Source organism: Drosophila busckii, chromosome X (assembly GCF_011750605.1).
Source record: "Drosophila busckii strain San Diego stock center, stock number 13000-0081.31 chromosome X, ASM1175060v1, whole genome shotgun sequence".
NCBI lineage: Eukaryota > Metazoa > Arthropoda > Insecta > Diptera > Drosophilidae > Drosophila > Drosophila busckii.
In genome coordinates this window covers 10,031,017-10,051,494 of record NC_046608.1, presented here as the reverse complement: position 1 = coordinate 10,051,494, position 20,478 = coordinate 10,031,017, and the positions used below count along the sequence as shown (strand labels likewise).

Here is a 20,478-nt window from a genome sequence, read left to right as displayed (position 1 = left end):
GGAAGTATAACGATGGAGCAGCAGCTAAAAAGGGAGCGATTTTGTACTTGAAATTTGGTCATTCAAAATATAATCAAAAAATGACAGTTGATATTCGTCCTTTGGGATTATCCTGTGCCCACCTAGCGAAATAAAAAACTTGCTTAATTGATTTAAAATTGTTTTCTTTTATTATTGTTTTTGTTGTGTTACACAATAAGGAATATTAAGTTCATTTGCATGTCTCTCGCACATGCCTATTGTTTACAACTAAATAATAGTGTATATATAAATATTTATGTATATTATATATGTATGTATATATAGTTATCTGTATATATGTGTAAGTAGCATGCATTAATCAAGTAAATACGATTATTTATAAATACTTCTAATGCCTGCATCGAAAAATAGTTGCCACAGCGCAAAAGCTGCGCAAATTGTTTTGTTTATGTTTTTTTTTTCTTTCTACAATTCGTAAGTATTAAATAGACATAACAATATATTCTTCTAAACACAAAAAAAAAGTACAATTATAAATTAGAAACAAAACGTAGACTAAACGGAAAGTGAATTGGCAAAAGGATAACTCGATGTTCGATTAATACTTAAGGACTAAACAAATACTAGTCGCTAGCAGTTGCTATAACTAATTCTAATGGGGAGGGGGGTGGGGTAACAAAACAAAGTGACTAAATTAGAAGAGCTTAGTCTAGATAGTCCATGGTCTTGATGAACTTGACAACGGAGGTGAAGAGCGTCCAATAGAACTCGTCCTCGCCGTCCAGTTTTTTGGCCAGAAAGCAGCTAATGTACTCCACGGTGGAAAGCAAATAGGGGGGATTGGCCTGCAGAAGAGTAAGCGATTAATAGCGAATACAAGTGGGAATGTATTAATGACTAACCATGATGACCACATAGATGAGCACGGGCAGCAGATCGTCGGCGGCGGGCACGCGGCCGCTGGACATGCGCAGCAGACTCATAATGCTGGAGATGCAGCTGCAAAAGAAGAGCAGACATTAAAGTAAGTGACTGATAAATGGGGGCGTTCTAAGCTTACTTAATGATGCACTGCAGCTTTTCGCGTGGTGTTTTGTAGGCTGCCATGTGGCACAGCTGCTGCTGGGCAAAGCTCCAGGGCGCTTCGCCCAAATACTCTTGGGCAATGCAGAGCGCCGGATGCGCTGGATGCACAACTCGCTGCAGTTTGCCAATGTGCGCGCCGAGCACGCCATCGCGTGAAACGTCCGCATCCTCGTGCGGAAACATAACCTGCTCATACATTTGCTCCAGCAGCAGACGCTCGACAGCAACACGCGCCGTCTCCAGCTGCCAATCGTCGCGCATGCCGCCGCAGTCGCGCAGCTTGCTCAGCAAACTTTCAACAAACTCCTCAATGAGCTCGAGCCGCTCATCGCTGACGCTCAGCAGCGCAAACTCGGCTTGGAACTGCTGCAGCTGCGCCTGCTGGCGTCCCAGATAGAGACGCACCAGCGACTGCAGCAGGCAGCGCTGACAGCTGCGCGCTTCGCCACGCAGTCGCTCCTCCAGTTGCTCCAGCTGCTCCGCACGTAGCAGCAGCTGCTGGCGATGCACGAGCAGATACTGCAGATAGCTCTGCCGGCGCTGCATGTCGTGCTGCAGCTCCAGCAGCAGCTGGCCATGCTGTGGCCGCTCCAGCTGCGCCAGACAGCGCAGCGCTTCGCTGACATGCGAAATCTGCGGCAGGCGCTGCAGACTGATGCACTGCGCCAGTTGTATTTGCAGATAAGTTTGCAGCGGAGTAAGCGCATCCAGGCGTCCCGTTGTCTGGCGAAAGTCGCCGCTATGCAGATCAGTCTTCGATAGCACTGTGCGCAGTTTTTGCTTGACGCTGCTAAAAGCAACGCTCGGCAAGCTGCAGCGAAAGAGACAGCATGAGTGACAGCATAAAATAGAGCGAGAGCGCAAGAGTTACTTACCCATTGCCATTGATATGCGTTGCTCCTGCTGCTGCTGCTGCCGCAGCTGCGCCCGCTGGCTTTGGCTTTATGCAGTGTCCATTGCCTGTCGAGTCCGAGTTCGTTGCCTCGCTGGAGCTGCTTACCTTGCGTCTGTACTTGGCCAGTATATCCTCGCTGCTATCACAGTAGTGCACACCAAAGCTGACGCAGCCGGCGCCAGGCTCAAAGCTTACGCTGCGACTTTGCTCGCTGCCGCTGGACAAACGTTGCTGCTGCTGCTGCGCGACAACGGCAGCGCTGCTTGCTTTGCTCGAGCTGCGTCGCGTCTTGAAAATGCCCTGCCTGAGTTTATTCAAAATGCCAGCGCTTTGCTCGCGCTGCTGCTGCTGGCCACGCGTCGAGCGTTGCGCCGCCTTCTCCTTGTCCGCACTGGCATCGAAGCTAATGCTCTTTGGTATGGCGCCTGTGGCTTTGCTGCAGCTTGGCTTCAGCTCATGCAGCTGCAGCTGCTCCTGCGTCTGATTGCAAAGCAGCTGCAGCTCACGCTCGCGCTCCCGCTCCTGCTGCTTGTCATCGTCCGTTTTGGGTTGCACGCACTGCAGCATAATCTCATGATTCTCATAGTTGAGACTCTGATGGCGTCGGCTCTGATTGCTGCCGGCGGCGGCCAAGATGCCATTGCGTCTGCCGTCGACGCTGGCCGTGCGCTGCTCCATTGAGATGCGACGATGCTGCACATCGTCCGCCACTGCGGCTGCTCCACCCACAGTGCGCTGCTCCTCGCTCAGCTTGTCCAGCAGCTGCTGCACCAAGCTGGGCTGCTCCTTATCCTCCGCCTCGCCGCTGCAGTCGCTGAAATCGATCAAATCTCTTTGGGCTGCCAACGCTTGTTGCTGCTGCTGCTGCTGCTTCTTCTTCTTGTGATGATGATGATGATGATGCGACTCGGCGCGTGGCTCCTCCAGATTCAAACTCTGATTGGATATGCTGCTCTCCGCTGAGGTCTGGCGTCGCATGCAGGCGGTGCCCATGAGCGGGGTGCTCTTCCTGCCCTCCGCCCCGCTGCACTTGTACTGCTGCTGGAAGCTGCTGTCGCCCAGTCCATGGTAGCTGGTGGGCACGGAGCTGCGTGCCAGCGAGCTGGCCGCCTGGTAGAGATGATGTGCATCATCGTAGGAATTGACGGCATCGAAGAACGCAGAGTCCTCCTGGCTGCGCTCACTGGCGCTGGCATTGCCATTGGCATCCCGCACGCGCATGCGCTCCACATCGCCATCACCATCGCCGTCGCCGCTGCTGCCTGGCGTCTGTTCGCCATCCTCGAGCGCATCCGCCGGCGGCGCCAGCAGCACTGCAATGTCCGACTTGTTGGTTATGCTCACATTGTCATCCGTATCGATCTCGGCCAGCTTCTCCGAGTCGCTGGCCAGCACATCGGTGCTCCAGTTGGACTCGGAGCGCTGATCCGAGCTGGCATCCAGCGCTGCAGCGGGACGCGCTGCTCGCGCCAAAGCCTCGACCACAAAATTATTATTATCGCCGGGCAGCACGACGGCGCTTGGGATGAGGGGCGTGGCAAAGTTGCGCTCCCGATCCCGCTCGCGTTCTCTGTCGCGTTCGCGCTGCCGCTGCTCGCTGCTGGCGTCCAGTGTGTTCTCCGAATCCGAGGCGAGCACATCCGTCGACCAGGTGTCCGATATGATGCTCACGTTCTCGTCGCCCTCGAGCTTCTTCAGCTCGAACTTGCAGAACTTGTCCTCGATATCGGAGCGCGCCTTGCTCAGCAGCATTTTCTGCATTTGCGGATTGGGGCGTGCGCCATGATGATGCGCCAAGTCGCCAGCGGCGCCATCGCCATCGGTTACCTGCGACGAGGGCGTATCGCGTCCGCTTATGTTGGGCGTGCCACGCCCCGAAACATTAGCCGACACCATGTCGGAGAGATTGTCATCGTTCTCCTCCTGATCCTCCTGCTGGTCACGCAGCTGCTGCTCCTCCAGATCCAGCGAGCTGGCTACCGAATGATTCACCGAATGCGCTGCCTCGCTGATGGCCTCCAGATTATCCGAATTGCCAATGGAGGCATCGTCGTGTGGACGACGCATTGCCTCCAAGCTGCTGGCATCATCTGCCTGCGAGCAGCTGGCGGCCACCGAGGCAGCCGCGCCAGCTACCTCCGGCGTTATTTGCGCCGGCCCAATGCAGTTCATCTTCAGCAGATCCTGCTCGGTCAGCGGCTTCAGCTTGCTCTTGGCCGCAGCATTGTACAAACTAAACATGAGCACCAGCTCCTCGGCCACTGGGCTGGAATCCACGACTGCTTCGGCTGGCGCAGCAGCGTTGCCGCAGCTGCTGAGGCTTGTGTTGCTGCCGCTGTGCGAGGAGCAGCATTGCTCAGCATCGCCATTGCCATTGGAGGCTGGCGGCGGCTCCAAGGTAACAACTGGCGCCGCAGCAGCAGCAGCAGCTGCTCCATTGCTATTGCTGCTGCTGCTGAAGCTCATGCCCTTGGCTAGCTTCTTCTTGGTGGCCTTGCCCAGACGCGCGAGCGCTTTGTTGGCGCGCTTGCCATTGCTAGCAGTCAACTCTAATTGCTTCTCTGGACTGGCTGCTGGCGTGCTCTGCTCCTGTGGCTGCGCCTTGGGCAGACGCGACAGTATGCGCTGCAGTCGCGCACGCTGCTCCGCATTGAGCGCAAACTCCTCGCGCGCCATCAGCAGGCGAAAGAATTCGGCAAACTGCTGCAGCTCGCGTTGATTGATCGCCAGCTGGGCGCGCTCAAAGTCGCTCTGCTGCGGCAGAATGGCCACCACATCCTCGCCCATTTGTCCCAGCAGCAGCAGCTCCATCAGACGCTGCAGCTCGCTGTCCTCATCGCTCAGCGCCAAGCGCTGCAGCAGCTGCACTATCTGATTGAGATTATGACGCATTTGCTCGCTGACATTGACATCGATGATGCCCAAGAGATCCGCACTGGCTATAGCTGGGCATATGAAGTGCGTGAAGACCAGATCCGCCAGCAGCTGCGCTATCTCATGCTCCGTATGCCGCTGCGTCTGCCGCAGCTGCTGCGCCAGCGTCTGCACCAGCCAACGCAGCGAGCTTGGGAACAGCGCCCAGCTCTGCTGCAGACTGCGCACAAAGGACTGCACATGGGCGTGCAGCTTGCCCAGCGTTTCGGCATGAAAGTGCGCCAGCTTGCATTGATAGCTGGCGCTGTCTGTGTCCTCGCCAAAGCGTCGCTGTCGCTCCCGCGGCGTAAAGCTTTGCAGCAGCTTGTGCGGATCCACATCGAGCAGCGCCTCGTGCTCGCTCAGCACCGCCATCAGTGGCGCATGCAGTGCCGCCGTCAGAAAGATTCTCGCCGAGAATAGCGACTCCACCAGCCGCTGGTACAAGCGCGCAAAGGCGCTGCCATTGTTCCGCAGCAGGCGACGCGGCTGCTCGCTCGGCAGCACCTGCATCTCAATCAGTTCGCGCAGCAGCTTCAGCAGCAGCTCCACGTCCTTGGTGTTGATTGCATTGCCATACAGACCGCTCGCTATGGTGTTCACTATCTGGCTCAGCTGTGTCGGCGCCAGCAGCGACAGTCGATCCGCCGTCGAGAGCGACAGCGCCAGCAAATAGGGCGCGTTGTATAGATAATTGAAGAGATCCTCATACGCCAGCGCGTGCTGCAAGCGAGCAGAGCATATATTAATAAAATTATATAAATTAATTATATATAAATTATATGGCCATATACAGCAGAGTTCAATTTTTCAAACGGCTTCTAATCAATTCAATTCAATTCCAACTTATTAAAAACATTATGAGCAATAATCAACGATTATTTACCAATAATATAAATAAATAATTTGTTAAATTTAATCTTTACATATTGATGTAAATAATCTTTTAAAGATTAGATTATTTTTAATAATTTCAATTAGTTTGAATCTCTCGAAGCACAAATTGTTTACATCAAATTATTTGCTTTAAGTTGAATTGTCTTCAATAAACTTTTGCATAAATATTTCAATATTTCAGTTTAAAGAATTGTCTGCTTAAGAATAAACTTTGGATTTTATATACTATTTGACAATTATTTGTAATCATAATTAAACAATTGTACTTCACTCTGCGTTAACATTTAAAATAAACATAAACTTGCGCGTAATTATTAATGAATTACAATAATTAATCATTATTTAAAAGCGTTTGCTGCTGTTTAACTTTAGTAATATCTTTTAAGCTATTTGTTTGCTGAATTCTAAAGGGGAAACCCAATAGATTTTAATTTGGCTTAACAGTTTTTAAATAATATGCTTTATATAGTAATGAAATAATTAAATTCTTAGACTATAATAACATAACTTTAGTTAACTGTCGAGTCGATGGCCTTAGTAGCTTAGTTTGTATAATAATTAATCTTGTAAATAAATATATAGCTATGATTTGCAAAAAGGCAAAGTAAAGCAAATGCACATAAAATAGTGACATACTTTTAAATTTAGCTAATGCTATTTAAAGTTAATATTACAACTGCTACTATGTTTGCTTTTAGTAACTGCCTGCCTGCTTTGTTTATATATTATATGTATTTAGTTTAGGTAGCGAACACACCTCATAGGGCAGCACTTGTTTGGCATCCATGAAGGGAGCATTTTCATAGGCGCTGGCACGTCGACAGCAGGCAAATGGATCATGATCCGTTCTGGCCAGCAGCAGATCGTGCAGGTTCTGTCTTTGTTGTGCGCATATATAAGCCAACTATATAGAAAGAGAGAGAGAGAGAGAGAGGGGTAAGGGTAAGTTAGGTAATGAAACAAAGTACGCTACGTGACGAACGGAAACGAAATGAAACCTTTGTGATGGTCGCCGCATTGGTCTCCAGTGCGCCAGTCAGCTGGGCAAATGTCGCCTGCTCGTGCTGTATGAAGAGCTGCTCCTGACGCAGAGTACGCGCCAGATCCATTATCTCCAGCAAATTGCCGGCAGCTGTGGGCTCCATGATGCAGCCGTAGCTGGCTGCAGAAAAAATAACAAAAATTAAAGCAATTTATTACAAGCAATTTACTTAATGTTTAATATATTTAACGCGCAATCAAACAGTTTACAACTACAACGCATTTGTCTAGCTGATAGCGCTTATATATATATATATATACATATATATTTTTGAAACTCAAGTTCATAAGTTTTGATATTAAATGCGATTAAGTTAAATTGTTACAGAGCTTGCAATTAAGTTAAATGCCAACTGCTCAATTCAATTTAAAAGTTGCAAATTTATTTTTGTTAGCTCAAGAAATTCTTAGCTGATGTATCAACTGTTATTTGTTTATGTGTATGTGTGTTAACTTCCGTTTTGACAGTGGGGTGGGCGGCTTAGTCGTTGGGTAAAAGTGTCGAAAATAGTAAAATGTCTCAGCTGTATGCCAATTGTTTAAACAATCTTATCAATGCCTTACAATCAGCTGTGAGAGCCTTAGATACACACTGGCATGAAGTATTTAGATAAACAGTATGATCAATTGATAAGTTTGTATATATGCTGGTGACTACTACTAGGTGAACCGAACTGAGCTGAGAGCTGCTGACTGACTGTGGAGTGGAGTGTTGTATTATTGTCTCAATTTTACAATTAAGCCTGCAGTTGTATGTGTATGTGTGTGTGCATAATGCGGAAAATGGCAACAGCAAAAAATAAAAACAAAACAAAACTGATTTGTTTCGCTTATTACACACACACACACACAAACATACACCCCACTATATTATTTATACTGGGGGCGTTTAAAATATGCCAAATAGAGGGGTGTATTAATGATCTCTCTTTGCCCCCTATGCACATGTCTCTGCTGCTGCTGTCGCTGCTGCTCTGTCTCTGTGTGTGTGTGTGAGCGTGTGCTTGAATTTTTTGCTGTTGTTATTTGGCGTACCAAGCACTGAACGCAACCGAATACGAATGACAATCAAAGCGTACGCGCTAATCGTCAAAATGAATGGAAAATGCAGTGTGTAGGCAAAGATGATGGTTAGTCTAATGAGCGCGCGACTAAAAGAGAGCGAGACCAAGAGAGAGCGCACGTTAGTCGAAGGCCAAATGCTGCTGGCTGTTGTTATTGTAAGTCGCCGCTGCGACTTATGAATGAAAGCAACCACAAACACTATTGACATACGTATCGACATTATAATAAACAATGCGTGCACACACCCACACATTTAATTTAATAAGCTACGCAACACGCTTGTCATGCAGACCAACAGCCCAACGCATGCTGCAGACAAGCGAGCGTCCGTCCCTTTCCCTATAAACCCCCGCACATATGTACGTCACGTCACGTCTGTAAGTAGTTAGTGGGCGGTATGCACATTCACATTCACACACACACACACTTGTATGTATGTAACTGCGTTAGAGCGTGTTTTTTAAGAGGAAGTTTTTGTGTGGGCTAATTTGCTGTTATTGTACCCACTGTGGAGCTTGTGCTCTCTTGTTGGCTGCTGCACATTCACACACATACACTTGCATGCACAGTTACTTGAAAGCACTCACACACACAAATACATGCACAGGTTAACAGACGAATATCTCTTCAACTGCGTCTGTCTGGCTTTTTCTTTTTTTTTTGTGCTTTAGCTTACTTTTGGTTGCGCGTAATTTTTGTTGTTTTTTCACAGTCTTATAACTTGAGTATTTACAGTTGATAATACAATTGTTACTGCGCGGCAGCTTGAGTGTTTAATAATTTAAATTCCAATGATCAGCACAGGAGCAATAACACGCGTCTGTCAAACAAAAATAACAAAAACAATCAACTCATTACTTTTGCGATTACATATACACTAACAGCCTGCTAACAGTTTGCCCATTTCACAGGGCTGGCAAAACGCTCGATAACAAGCTGACTGTTCAATCGAGTTGGCTTATTGTGCTGCCACCACATTTTGACAGCACTAAAACAGCTGTTGACAGTTTTGCGCTTTGTTTTATTTTCACGGCATTTTTCATAGCTTTTTAGCATTTTTGCTACGACTAAATATAATTAGCAATAAATAAATAATGCCTAAGGTACGTCGTAGCCGCAAACCACCGCCAGATGGTTGGGAACTCATCGAACCCACACTAGAAGAGCTGGAACAGAAAATGCGTGAAGGTTTGTATGCGAAATTGTTGAGACACCGCAAACGTTTCATCATGACATTTTGTTTACAGCCGAAACGGAACCGCACGAGGGCAAGCGCATAACAGAATCGCTGTGGCCCATCTTCAAGATACACCATCAAAAGACGCGCTATATCTACGATTTGTTCTACCGCCGCAAGGCCATTAGCCGTGAGCTCTACGATTACTGCCTGAAGGAAAAGATTGCCGATGCCAATCTGATAGCCAAATGGAAGAAGTCCGGATACGAGAATCTATGCTGCCTGCGTTGCATACAAACGCGTGACACGAATTTCGGTACCAATTGCATATGCCGCGTGCCTAAATCCAAACTCGAGGAGGGACGCATTGTGGAATGCGTGCACTGCGGCTGTCGTGGCTGCTCCGGCTAGTACTTCCAAAGCCCCTAACATAGCACTAGCGTAGACTTATCAAACAACATGATTTTTTTTTTTGTTTTGTATTCTATATAATTGACAACGCATTAAGCGAAATGTAAACTAATGCTTCGATTAGTCATAAATTTCCCTTTTATAGAGTTTTGATCAAAATGAGATATAATAATACATATATGTATGGTACAAATGAGGAATTAAATTAATGTGTTTTTAATTATAGATTGAAATGAAGCTGCTGACGCTAAAGTAAATATGTCAAGTACATTCTAGACTTGTATTAAAGGGCACAATAAATTGTGTGTAATGTATTGAAGATTTATTTGCAATTTGCTGATTTTATTACCAAATGCAAACACAGCTACAGCTACGACGTCAAGGTTCAACTGAATGCCTCAAATCCTATTTCATTTCAATACACAGAATGCTCCTTCCCTGTCTATGTGTGTGTGTGTGTGTGTGCATATGTATTTTGACATTTTGTAGTAAATTCCCAACACAAATCCCACAGAGGGTGCTCGACCATTGCTATACACCTTCACAATGCCCAGCTCTACACAGTGCCACTAAAATGTACACACACACACACACACACCAATACATATATTTTAATTTAATGTCCTGAGCAATTTATTACTGCGCTGACATAATTCAAACTCAATGGCAATGGCAATGGCGGCGCAGTCTGTGCGCTCCGCTCTCCCCTCGGTTCATTCGATTCATGGAGCATGAGATTTTCTGTTCTATGTGCGTATTTATGGTTGGCCAAAAATGTTGTGAGCAGCGTAAGTGAACTTCAAGTCCTTGTCAGCTATCAGTGCTAATGCGATTAAAATTTTCATTTTGAATTTATTCGTACATTAAATACTAACGGAAATAGTCTGCATTGCAGTCTGTTTGGTGAATTTGGGGGGCGCTTGGCGAATTTTTAGCATAAGTAGAGTTAAAGCTTAGCAATTTAATGCAGAGACTTGGAGTAATGAGATTCTTTGTGACTTTGTGTTGCATGACAGCTCGTTAAAAATTGACAAACTGAATTAAAAAAGCAGCCGTCGAGCATTAAAATCAAATCAAAATGCTGTCATTTTTTTTACGACGCAAGCTGTTTTGACTGTTAAAATTATAGTCGGATGCGTATAGTTAATAACGCTCTGGGGATTTCTCATACAATGTTGAGTAATAGTTTTGATATTTCCCATCAAGAAATCCTTTATTGTGCCAGCCCAACCGCACTTAATTTAATTGCACTATGCCTAAGCTTGGCCAACCTTAGCCATTTGCAATTCTACCTACCTACCTATGTACATAAATTGAGGTTATGTCACATGCAACAGGCAGCGACATGTTTGCTTTAATGTGCACAAACATATGCAGTTACAAAATGGCTACCTGGCCCATCCCGCCGCCGCCCACTTGAACCGCAGTCTCACTTGTTGTCGGGGTTAAGCCTTCGCTCACTCAGGTAGGATTTGTATCTGAGCCAAGGGGGCCTGACAATTGATGATTGGCTTATCACAGCCGCAGCCACAGGCCACAGCTCGCTGCAACGTTATCAGTTCGGAATGCAAAAGCGAGTGTCACAACCACAAACGCACAAACTACTGCACAGTTAGTTACACACACAACGCTGGTCACTTGAATAGGCACAGGCAACTTACCGAGCAATTGTTCAAGTTGTTTTTACTAAAAAGATAAAAACAAAAGAGAAACAAACAAATTACTTAAAGCGTAAATGGAAGCATTTAAATTAAATATTTAATAATAAAAAATAAAATAATTAGCTGAAATAATAATTACAATAAAAGAATTTCAATTCTTATCATTTGATAATTTTATTATAAAAGTTAAAAACAAATTTTTAATATAAAATATACTAATACAAATTTAAATGAAATATTATTTAGTTGGCACTGCTTATTATTTATATTTTTGGTATATTTTTTATAACTTTTATATAAATTGCAAGTTCCAGCATTTGTATCTAAGCTCGTGCCTTTTATTATTGTTAGTTTATTATTTACATAATTGCTGAGACACTCGAGCAATGTGCATTGCTACTGCTAATTCCACAATAACTACTTGACATGCTTATCTCGCTTTAGCATAACTTTGTTTATGAAATATGTGCGTAAATAAAGAAATGTCATTTCAGACAGCAGCATAATCAAATATTAATTCAAAAACAAAATTATAATGCGCATGGCTTTGATATGTTAAGCAATTTGTATGATAAATAAATGAATGCTGAGAAATAATTTAACTAAAACTAAACTGATATTAATTTGCTTTCGACTGCAATAAATTAATATTTTCTTTTTGCAGAAACAGCCCAGGGGGTGCGGCAATGATCGCAGCTATCATTGAGGATAGCATAGGAGCTAACTGATGGCCTGATAAGCTCATAAACAGCTACCACAGCTCTATTGTCATTGGCTACCTACTGCGGGTGCGTTAATCCGTTTGTTTACTTATTTATATGGCTGGAAAATGTGGCAAAAGGTCAGCACAGGTGCCTGTGGTGGGGTCAGGTAGGCGTATCAATTGATTCATGAGCAAGGGTAGGCAGGCAGCGGGCAGAACGTATAAAAGTCTCAGCTCGAGTGGCTCTGGTCAGCAAAAGAGCTTCAGGCGTCGAGGCGAACGTATCGACAAGCGAACCACAAACTAATCAAAGACAGAGACAAACACAGAGCGTGAGCGAGAGAAATGGAACAAAGCAATCTTTATCTACACAGATTCTATACACAGCTGCCAGTGGCCATGCCGCTGCCCATGCCCATGGCGATGACAAAGCCAGCGCCGCTGGCCATGCCCGTGGAGGATATTAATCAGCAAGTGGAATTGGAGCTGCAGCAGCTTAAGACGCACTTTGCCAATGCCGAGCAGCGCTACGTGGACCAAATGCTCATCGAGAATCCAATTGTAGTGGAACGACGTGCGCCGCCAGCAGCGCCCAACAAGGCGCCACAGCCTGCTGCCGCCGCCTCCAGCGTTCCCAGCAGTCGTGAGGTGCAACGCCAGCGCGCCGAGTCCTGCCGCAAGTCGCGCTACAACAACAAAATCAAAAAGGCCAAATTGCGCTTTCGCCACAAGTTCGTCTGCAATCAGCTGACGGAGAGCGCCGGCGTGCTGGACTACATGCGTGACGTCATCGCGCAGGCAGAGACGCAGCTGCTCGCACGCGGCTTCAATCGCGCCAATCTCGAGCGCATGCGACAGAACTTTGGCATCGATCAGGCGGCAGCAACAGCGGCGGCCATGACGGCCATGGATGTCATGGAATTGCAGCAGCAGCAGCCACAGCACTGAGCACTGAGAGTGCCAAAGAGAGAGACAGAGAGAGCAGCCGGCCAGCTGAGTGTTGTAGATAGTTCAAGCCTAGACTTAAGACATGTACAGACATGCTTCCAAGCAAGTGATGCTATTATTATTATAATATATTTAATTTAAGTTTTTTTTTTTATTTTTTTTGCTGTTGTTGTAGTATTTAAAATAAACATTTAATACAAATTTAAAGCAAAGTGTTTTTGATCTAAAAGTAGCTGAACATGCATATGGTTATAAAATATTATTAGGTAAAATAAATAAAAATATTTGATAATCATTGATTTAAAGCATAATAAAAAATATAACAATATAATGTGGAATTTTTAAAATTTTTGAAATAAAATAAAATAAACTAACAATTATTACGTTGGCTGTTATATGGCTAGTCAGACAGACAGTTAAATTAACAAAAAGTACTAAGTAACTATTATTTATAAAAAGGTTTATAAATAAAAAATTGTATACAATCTCTAGTATTTTATTTTCTGCTTTTTATGCGCCTGCATAACAAGCAGCTTACAGCTTGTAGCAATCAGCTTTATGTCGCTCGCTGCTTATTTGCTATTAGCACACAATTCAGCAAACAATTTATTTTTAAAGCTTGTTAACACTTTTTAAATGCACTGTTATTTCAGCTGATTCATTGTTTGTTGTTTAATTGAAACACTCAGAGTGCCTGAGCCTGAGCCTGAGTGAAAGTCAATCGTTGGCCACAGGCAAAGCGCACTGTCAACACTGTGCTCCATCCATTAGCCCAGCCCATTGCCCATTGCCCATTGCCAGGTGGGGCAAATCCGCATTGATTGCGTTTGAGCGCCTCCAAAAAAGATGCAAATGCAACGGAAGTTATAGCCTCAAATGGCCCTGAGCAGCGATTTATGCGGTTAATCTTGCTTTTATCGCAGAGTTTTCAGTATACTTTTTTTTTAAATAAATATACGTATATTTATCGCTGGCAGTGTTCGGTTTTGGTTACGGTTTGGCGGTGGTTGTGACTGTGGCTGGGTGGGTGGTAATGTTAAATGAAGTGGAATTAAATGCCAAAGCGTTGCGTTGCATGCAACGCACCACAATGACCGGAGAAACGAATTTGTTGCCACTTTGGCTGACTGTTGTTAAATTTCATTTTGCCACGTGCACACACAAATGATTTTATGCTACAAATGAGACGCACGTCAGCAGCTGCAGCTGCAGCAGACGCAGACGCATCTCGTTTGGCAACTGCAGCGAAGTGCATCTAACGGCCTCGTCATAATAATAAATGGCAAAACGTTTCTGAAGCGCACGAGCGCGAGAAGAAAAGCATTTGCAATTTGATTTTATAGCCAGCACATAAAACTGACCAATGCTTCGCCAAAGTTTCTGTGCTCTTCGCATTTCTTTTTTGGTGCAATTGTCTTGCAGGAAGTTGTAGTTGCAGCTACAGCTGCTGGTGTGCATTAACTTTTGTGGCCGTCGTCACACCTGGCGTATGAGCGATAAGACACGCTCACTGAATGGACAAGCGAAACGACGAACAGCAGCAGAAGCAGCAGCCAAGCTGAGCTATCGAACACCTGCTGTCTGGCAGCTTTTATCCAATTCAATGCACGTTTCTAATGCGATGAATTGCTTTTTCAATTTTCCAATTTATTTTTCATTTCAAACAGCCAATCGCACACGCATGCGAAGTGCCTAAGAGAAAGAAGCACACACACACACACACACAACAGCAACTGGCAAAGGAGTACACGAAGTGCTAGTTGGAATACACGGAAACGGGCACGGTAATCGAGCACCTCTGGTTTTATTGATGGCTTTTCCTGCCTGCACTTGGCAGCGGCCGCCACAGCTGGCGACAGGCGAATGAACGAATATGAACATGCGAATGTGTTGCCATTTAACCATACAAAAGATATACACACATACACACACACATATAGTGTATGTTATATATATAAGTATATAGTTTGTTTTGGGGCCAATGGAATTGGCAACTCATACTTGAGCTTGAGCCAAAGCTTGAATACGCTTTGGCTTAGCTATGACTAATCATAAACATAATCCATCATTAACGATTAATTTTACAAATATTTTAAATTAATTAAACACTATATTATAAATTAAATGCGTATATTTATAATATATATTGCAAATATACTCAGTGCCAACAAAGCAAAGCCCGCAACAGTTTTTGATTTATTGATAATAACTATTAGCAATTTTACATTTTGATATCTGTCAAAGTTTAATTAATTAAATGCAATACTAAAAATGCTTAGTTATGTTTATAACTAATTGGATTTTATGCACATTTATTAGCTTGCAACATTTTTAGGCTTTCCATTTATTTCAATTAAATTTGTGCAATTCAATTAGACAGTATTTTAATAACTTTGAAAAGCTTAATTAATTAAATGCTCTTTTATGATAAATGATTTAATTTATGCACATGTCTTGGCTGCAATTATTTTCAGGCTGTCAGTTCATTTCAAAACCTCAACTTGTATAACAAATGTTGGCTCTTGAGTTGCTAATTATTTTTGGATTTGCACTTTATAAGTATTTTCTCATTGACATTAAATAAATAAATAATTAAATAACAAGAGTGCTAATAATAAAGTACTATGTACCTATGGCCTAAGCAAAGCTTTGTGGCAGGCACAATGGATTGATTTCTATTGTTGGCGCTGTGTGGCAGCTACACTGAGCGAAAAGTGCTTGACAATTTCAAATTCTTAGGTGCAATACAATTAATTTGATAGATACAAATACTTTTGACAATTAAATATAACTTAAATATATTGAGTGGTGATTGTAAACAGCAACGTTTGATTAATACAATTTGAGCAAGTGCTGGCAACTTAATAAAGGCTAAATTATAATTGTTGGCACTTTTGACTGAATACAACATTTTGTCGCACAGTGTAGTCAAAGTTATGGCAAGACGCCAATTGTGAACGCGTTCGCTTTTATCTAAGCAGGGTCTATTTTGATTTGTAGTTCCATTTCAAAGCCCAGGCGGCTGGCGCTGCCTTGGCACTGACTCTGGTGTTTGCCCAAGCTCTTGTGTGTCTGTGTGTGTGTTTGGCAAGGTGTTGACCATTTGTGGTCTTGGGGGGCTGCTGACATAACAGCTCTCTAATTACAGTTGGGCAAACAAATTAAATTGCAGGTGTCAAAATACCGATGAATGTGACCTGTATGGTGGACTGCGTGGCTGCGATTCGACGTTGCTCATTGCTATGTGCAACGCGTGTGTGGCATGCCACAAAATCTGCTGCTGCTGCTCTCGTTGAGCCTGACGCACGCCGAGCTGCCACTGGACGCGCTGCTGGCCGCACCCATGCATGACATTCCGCATTTGCATGTGCTGCTGCGTCACCAGCTGCGTCACGAGGATGCTGCCAATCCACACGCACTTTGGTTTCTGCAACATACGAGCGTGTCCCACAGCGTGCACAGCTACGTGGCACAGCAGCCGCCAGCGTCACTGCAGCGAAGCACACGCGAGAGTTTCGTTGTGGTCTTGAGCCTTGAGCAGCTGATGGCCAAAAGCGGCGTCGCCAATACGCGTCAACGTGCTGGTGTCTACTTCTTCATTGTCGACGACGAGCTGAACACGCTACAGCAGCTCCAATTGGAGCAGCGCTGCCGCGAGCTCTGGCTGGAGCACAAGGTCTACAATCGTTACATAATCAGCAGCAATCTTATATGGATATACGATCCTTTTGGCAGCAGCAGGCGTGACGCTGAAGAATACGGTCGCCTGATCGTCTATCCTGGTGGTGAGCCGCTGCCCTGGCTATTGTTCCACAACCTGCGCGGCTATCCGCTGCGCGTGCAAATCTTCAAGTCTGTCTATGCGCGTCCCGAGCTGGATCCAGAGACGGGTCTGCTGCGTCGCATCACTGGCGTCGACTGGCAGGTGGCGGAAATCCTGCGCATGCATCTTAACTATACGATGCTGCTACAAGAGCCGGACAAAAACTATTTCGGGTGAGTGTTCAGTTTTCAATACATAAATTCTATATGTATGATATGCATATTAGAGTTTTTTGATTGGGGTTCGATAGGCGCAAGTACTGACAAAAGCGATACAGAAAAATCTTCGCATATTTCTAATGAGCGCTGGCTTCTCACAAATTATAATAAAGAATTATTTTTAGAGATTTGAAAGATCCTTTTTCGATTTTTAAATGCTTTACTTCATTATGTGCTCGTCTATCTGCTCTGCATTGACTGTATATATAATTTGTATAATATTTGCACCTATCAAATCCGAGCCACTCTAATTTACATATCACTCACCCTTTGACAGTGAGCGCAGTCCGGACGGCAGCTACAATGGCGCCATTGGGTCCGTGATGAACGACGGGCTGGACATTTGCCTCACCGGCTTCTTTGTCAAGGACTATCTGGTGCATGACTACATGGACTTCACCGTGCCCGTCTATGACGATCAGCTGTGCATCTATGTGCCCAAGGCGCGACGCATACCGCAGTCCATTCTGCCCATATTTGCCGTTGGCTATGACATTTGGTTGGGCTTTATTTTCTCGGCCTTTGGCTGCGCTTTGGTGTGGCTAACGCTGCGGCTGATCAATCTGCAGCTGCGCATTGTGCGCATCGTTGAGCCAGGCAGATGGCAACAGGCGTTGAATATCATTGTGGACACGTGGGTGGTTTGGGTGCGCGTCAATCTCTCCCATTTGCCGCAGAGCTATGCGGAGCGCATGTTCATCGGCTCGCTTTGCTTGGTCAGCGTCATCTTCGGCGCCGTCTTCGAGTCCAGTCTGGCCACGGTCTATATTCATCCGCTGCACTATAAAGATATTTTAACAATGCAGGATTTGGATGATAGTGGTTTGAATGTTATTTACAAGTACACTTCCATGGCGGATGATTTGTTCTTCAGTGACACCTCACCGCTTTTTGCCAGCCTGAATAAGAAACTTAAGTGGAACAAAGATCTCGATGCGGATGTCACCAACGAGGTGGCCACAATTGGCGGCAAGGCTGGCATCTCGCGTTACTCCTCGCTCATGATGGAGTCGGCCAACTATTTGCTGACGCGTCGCATTTGGGTGGTGCCCGAGTGTCCCAAATATTATACCATCTCGTATGTTCTGCCGCGGGATGCGCCCTGGGAGGAGGCGGTGAATGCTCAGCTGCTGCTTCTGCTCAACGCTGGCCTCATACCCAAGTGGATTGCTGATCAGAACTTCAAGGTCAACTTGCGCATGCGCAAGATTTTGCGCCAGTCGCCAGATCAACAGAGCTCCATGCAGCGCGTGCTCACCATCAACGATCTGCAGTTGTCCTTCTATGTGGTTATTGGTGGCACTCTGCTGGCCTGGCTCGCATTTCTAGCAGAGCATGTCTGGGTCAAGTGCTGCCGTCGCCATTGAGAAAATGTATTTGCTGTCTCCTTAATGTTCCTTTTATTGGTAGCCAGAGTTTAGCATTCTCTGGTAATACACTTCATACATATATAATTATGTAATATAATATTTTAGTAATACATTTAAAAATGTATTAAAATTTTCACTTGGCTTTTACAAAAGCAAAGAGCGCGTGGTAGTTAGAAGAAGAAATCAGAACTTACCATGCAAGAGCAGGACAGCAACAGCTGTATAAGACAAAATGTTAGCGCAGAGCAAACAAAATAAGCAAAAGAAAATAAATTAACAGAAAGAAACACAAGCTGCAGCTCAAACTGCAGCAAATATATATTTATGTAATATATTAATTATTCACACTAATACTTTTCAATTTGCATAAAAACAGCACAAGGCGCGGATACGCGAATCAAAACAGAATAAGCAAGAGGTCCTGTTATCGAGCTATCGATATCGACTTGCTCATTCTAAACTTATATTATAAGTCTTTTAAACTCTTATAATCATGCAAATCGATTAGTTTGATCGTCGCGCTTGGATTCTTATGACGCGTGAAGTTTTTCGCTGCCGTTAAATTTGTTTTATTTACTTTTTTAATATGTAAATTGTGTTGTGTCAGTGCCAGTGTTAATTAATAAGCATTAATAATAATTAATAATGCATAAATATAATGTTAATGTTAATGTGCGTCGTTGTAGTCAAAGTCAGCCTCGAGGCTCCTGCGTGTCCTCGTCGTCGTGTGCGCGTGTGTTAGTTTATCTGCATATATGTATGTATGTGCGTCGTTCGTTGTTTGTGTGTGTGTGTGCGCGCTAAGCGCAATGTGAATTGCTTGTGCTAAAATTACAGTTAAGCGCTTGTTGAGCTGCTCTCTTGCTCTCATGCGGTAAGTCATGCTCACTTTTCTCTTATTTTTATTCCTTTTGCACATTTTCTTTTGTTTGCGTGACTTGTTGCACGCCATTACTTTCAGCTTTTGTCATGGCTAAGCGTTCTGTTTAGCTTTTGTCAGCGCAAATTGCAGTGCAAACTTTGCTTTGGCTAATCTTAAACTTTTGTTTAAACAGTTTGGCAATGGTTTTTATTTTTTGCTCAACTCAAATGAATGATAAATTTGGCCATGGCTATGATTTTAAATTCAGGCTATTGTTTTCCTTAATTTCGTATGCATTTTGTGCGACGCGTGCAAATTTCATTTGCCAATGCGCAAAATTTAGGCGTGCAGCAACCATAGGCATTGCATATCTACATATGTACATACATATAGTTAGCTTATATAATTTAGCCATGGCGCCTGGACTCAGGGGCGATCCACAAATCGAATGTGCTGCCCACCCCCCCCCCCCCCGCCCCAAATTGTTTATAGCAAATCCAAGGCTGCTGCAATGCGAATGACAGAGCTCAGACCCGTACCCGCTTGCAGTGTATACAGCACGCATTGAAATCACAATAAAAATGTTGTATGGCCCAGCAGCAGCTTAAAGGCCCGGACCAGCATGTACTGTGGCTAAAATGACGCGTTGCAGGGCTCAGTGTGTCTGTGTTCATTTAGCTTGTGGCCTCTTCGCACACGAAATTACAATTAAACGACCGCAGCAGCCACGACGACAACTCATTTAAGCATTCAAATGTGCAACCAGATACACACACACACACACACACATGCATATTCATATACAGTAGACAGGCTAGAGGAATGCAATTAAATATTCGTGAGCTCTGGTCAAACTGCTAACCGCATCAATTAAGTCCTTTGCCATAACTACGTAGCAATGTGTCCAATATTGAAGTACGCAGTAGATTGTGCAATTTCCAATCAAATAACTGACCATTAGTCCTTTGTTGTTGTCATTATTGTTGAATAATTCTATAAAGTCTATTCATTGAAAATTAAATCTGGCTTGGCAGCACTTCTAAGAAAGCTGCTTGCTCTAAGCCAAAAGCTGACAGTTTTAAACATGTTGTGGCTTGGCTGCATTTATGATGAAAATCAGCAGCTGCTTGACAAGATGAAAGCCTAAACCATTGATTAGCCATAAGCTGAAACGATTATAGCCAAACTCATTGACAGCTTAATGATTGCTGTCCGCCCGCCTGTCAATTACAACAGCAAAGTATATACTGGCTATATAGCCATTGAAGCTGCACATAGGGAGCGGGCCTAGGGCCATGTGTTGAATATTTTGAATATACATGGCGCGTTTTGTATTGGAGCCCAGTGAGCGACTGGGCAGTGGGCAGCACGTGCATTTGAATTGGCCATTAACGAGATCATCAAATTGACATTTTAGTCAAGTTTT

At 44.6% G+C, this 20,478-nt stretch overlaps 4 protein-coding genes across 5 annotated transcripts; 3 read left to right on the top strand and 1 right to left on the bottom strand.

Moving 5' to 3' along the window:
- Positions 1-188: 188 nt before the first annotated feature.
- LOC108606820 (receptor-mediated endocytosis protein 6 homolog) lies at positions 189-8,793 on the bottom strand. 2 transcript variants are annotated; one of them, XM_017997301.2, is made up of 7 exons: positions 8,556-8,793; positions 6,772-6,935; positions 6,531-6,677; positions 1,944-5,599; positions 1,043-1,879; positions 885-981; positions 189-827 (listed from the first exon to the last, which is right to left on the bottom strand). In XM_017997301.2, exons 2-7 carry the CDS (start codon positions 6,916-6,918, stop codon positions 687-689), a joined length of 5,025 nt encoding a protein of 1,674 aa, XP_017852790.1. In that variant the 5' UTR covers positions 6,919-6,935; positions 8,556-8,793; the 3' UTR covers positions 189-686. The 2 variants fall into 2 exon arrangements, with proteins under 2 accessions (XP_017852790.1, XP_017852792.1); XM_017997303.2 differs by lacking the exon at positions 8,556-8,793 and adding an exon at positions 7,379-7,397.
- An 85-nt stretch (positions 8,794-8,878) lies between these two features.
- On the top strand, positions 8,879-9,660 carry LOC108606821 (protein BUD31 homolog). Its single transcript, XM_017997304.1, has 2 exons — positions 8,879-9,067; positions 9,127-9,660. The coding sequence occupies exons 1-2, from the start codon at positions 8,974-8,976 to the stop codon at positions 9,465-9,467; spliced, it is 435 nt and encodes a 144-aa protein (XP_017852793.1). The 5' UTR covers positions 8,879-8,973; the 3' UTR covers positions 9,468-9,660.
- Positions 9,661-12,176: 2,516 nt separating this feature from the next.
- LOC108605118 (protein sisterless A) lies at positions 12,177-13,610 on the top strand. The gene is made up of 2 exons (XM_017994681.1): positions 12,177-12,743; positions 13,551-13,610. The coding sequence occupies exons 1-2, from the start codon at positions 12,177-12,179 to the stop codon at positions 13,608-13,610; spliced, it is 627 nt and encodes a 208-aa protein (XP_017850170.1).
- A 2,431-nt stretch (positions 13,611-16,041) lies between these two features.
- On the top strand, positions 16,042-18,187 carry LOC108605120. The gene is made up of 2 exons (XM_017994682.1): positions 16,042-16,775; positions 17,098-18,187. Exons 1-2 carry the CDS (start codon positions 16,042-16,044, stop codon positions 18,185-18,187), a joined length of 1,824 nt encoding a protein of 607 aa, XP_017850171.1.
- The last annotated feature ends 2,291 nt before the right edge of the window (positions 18,188-20,478 follow it).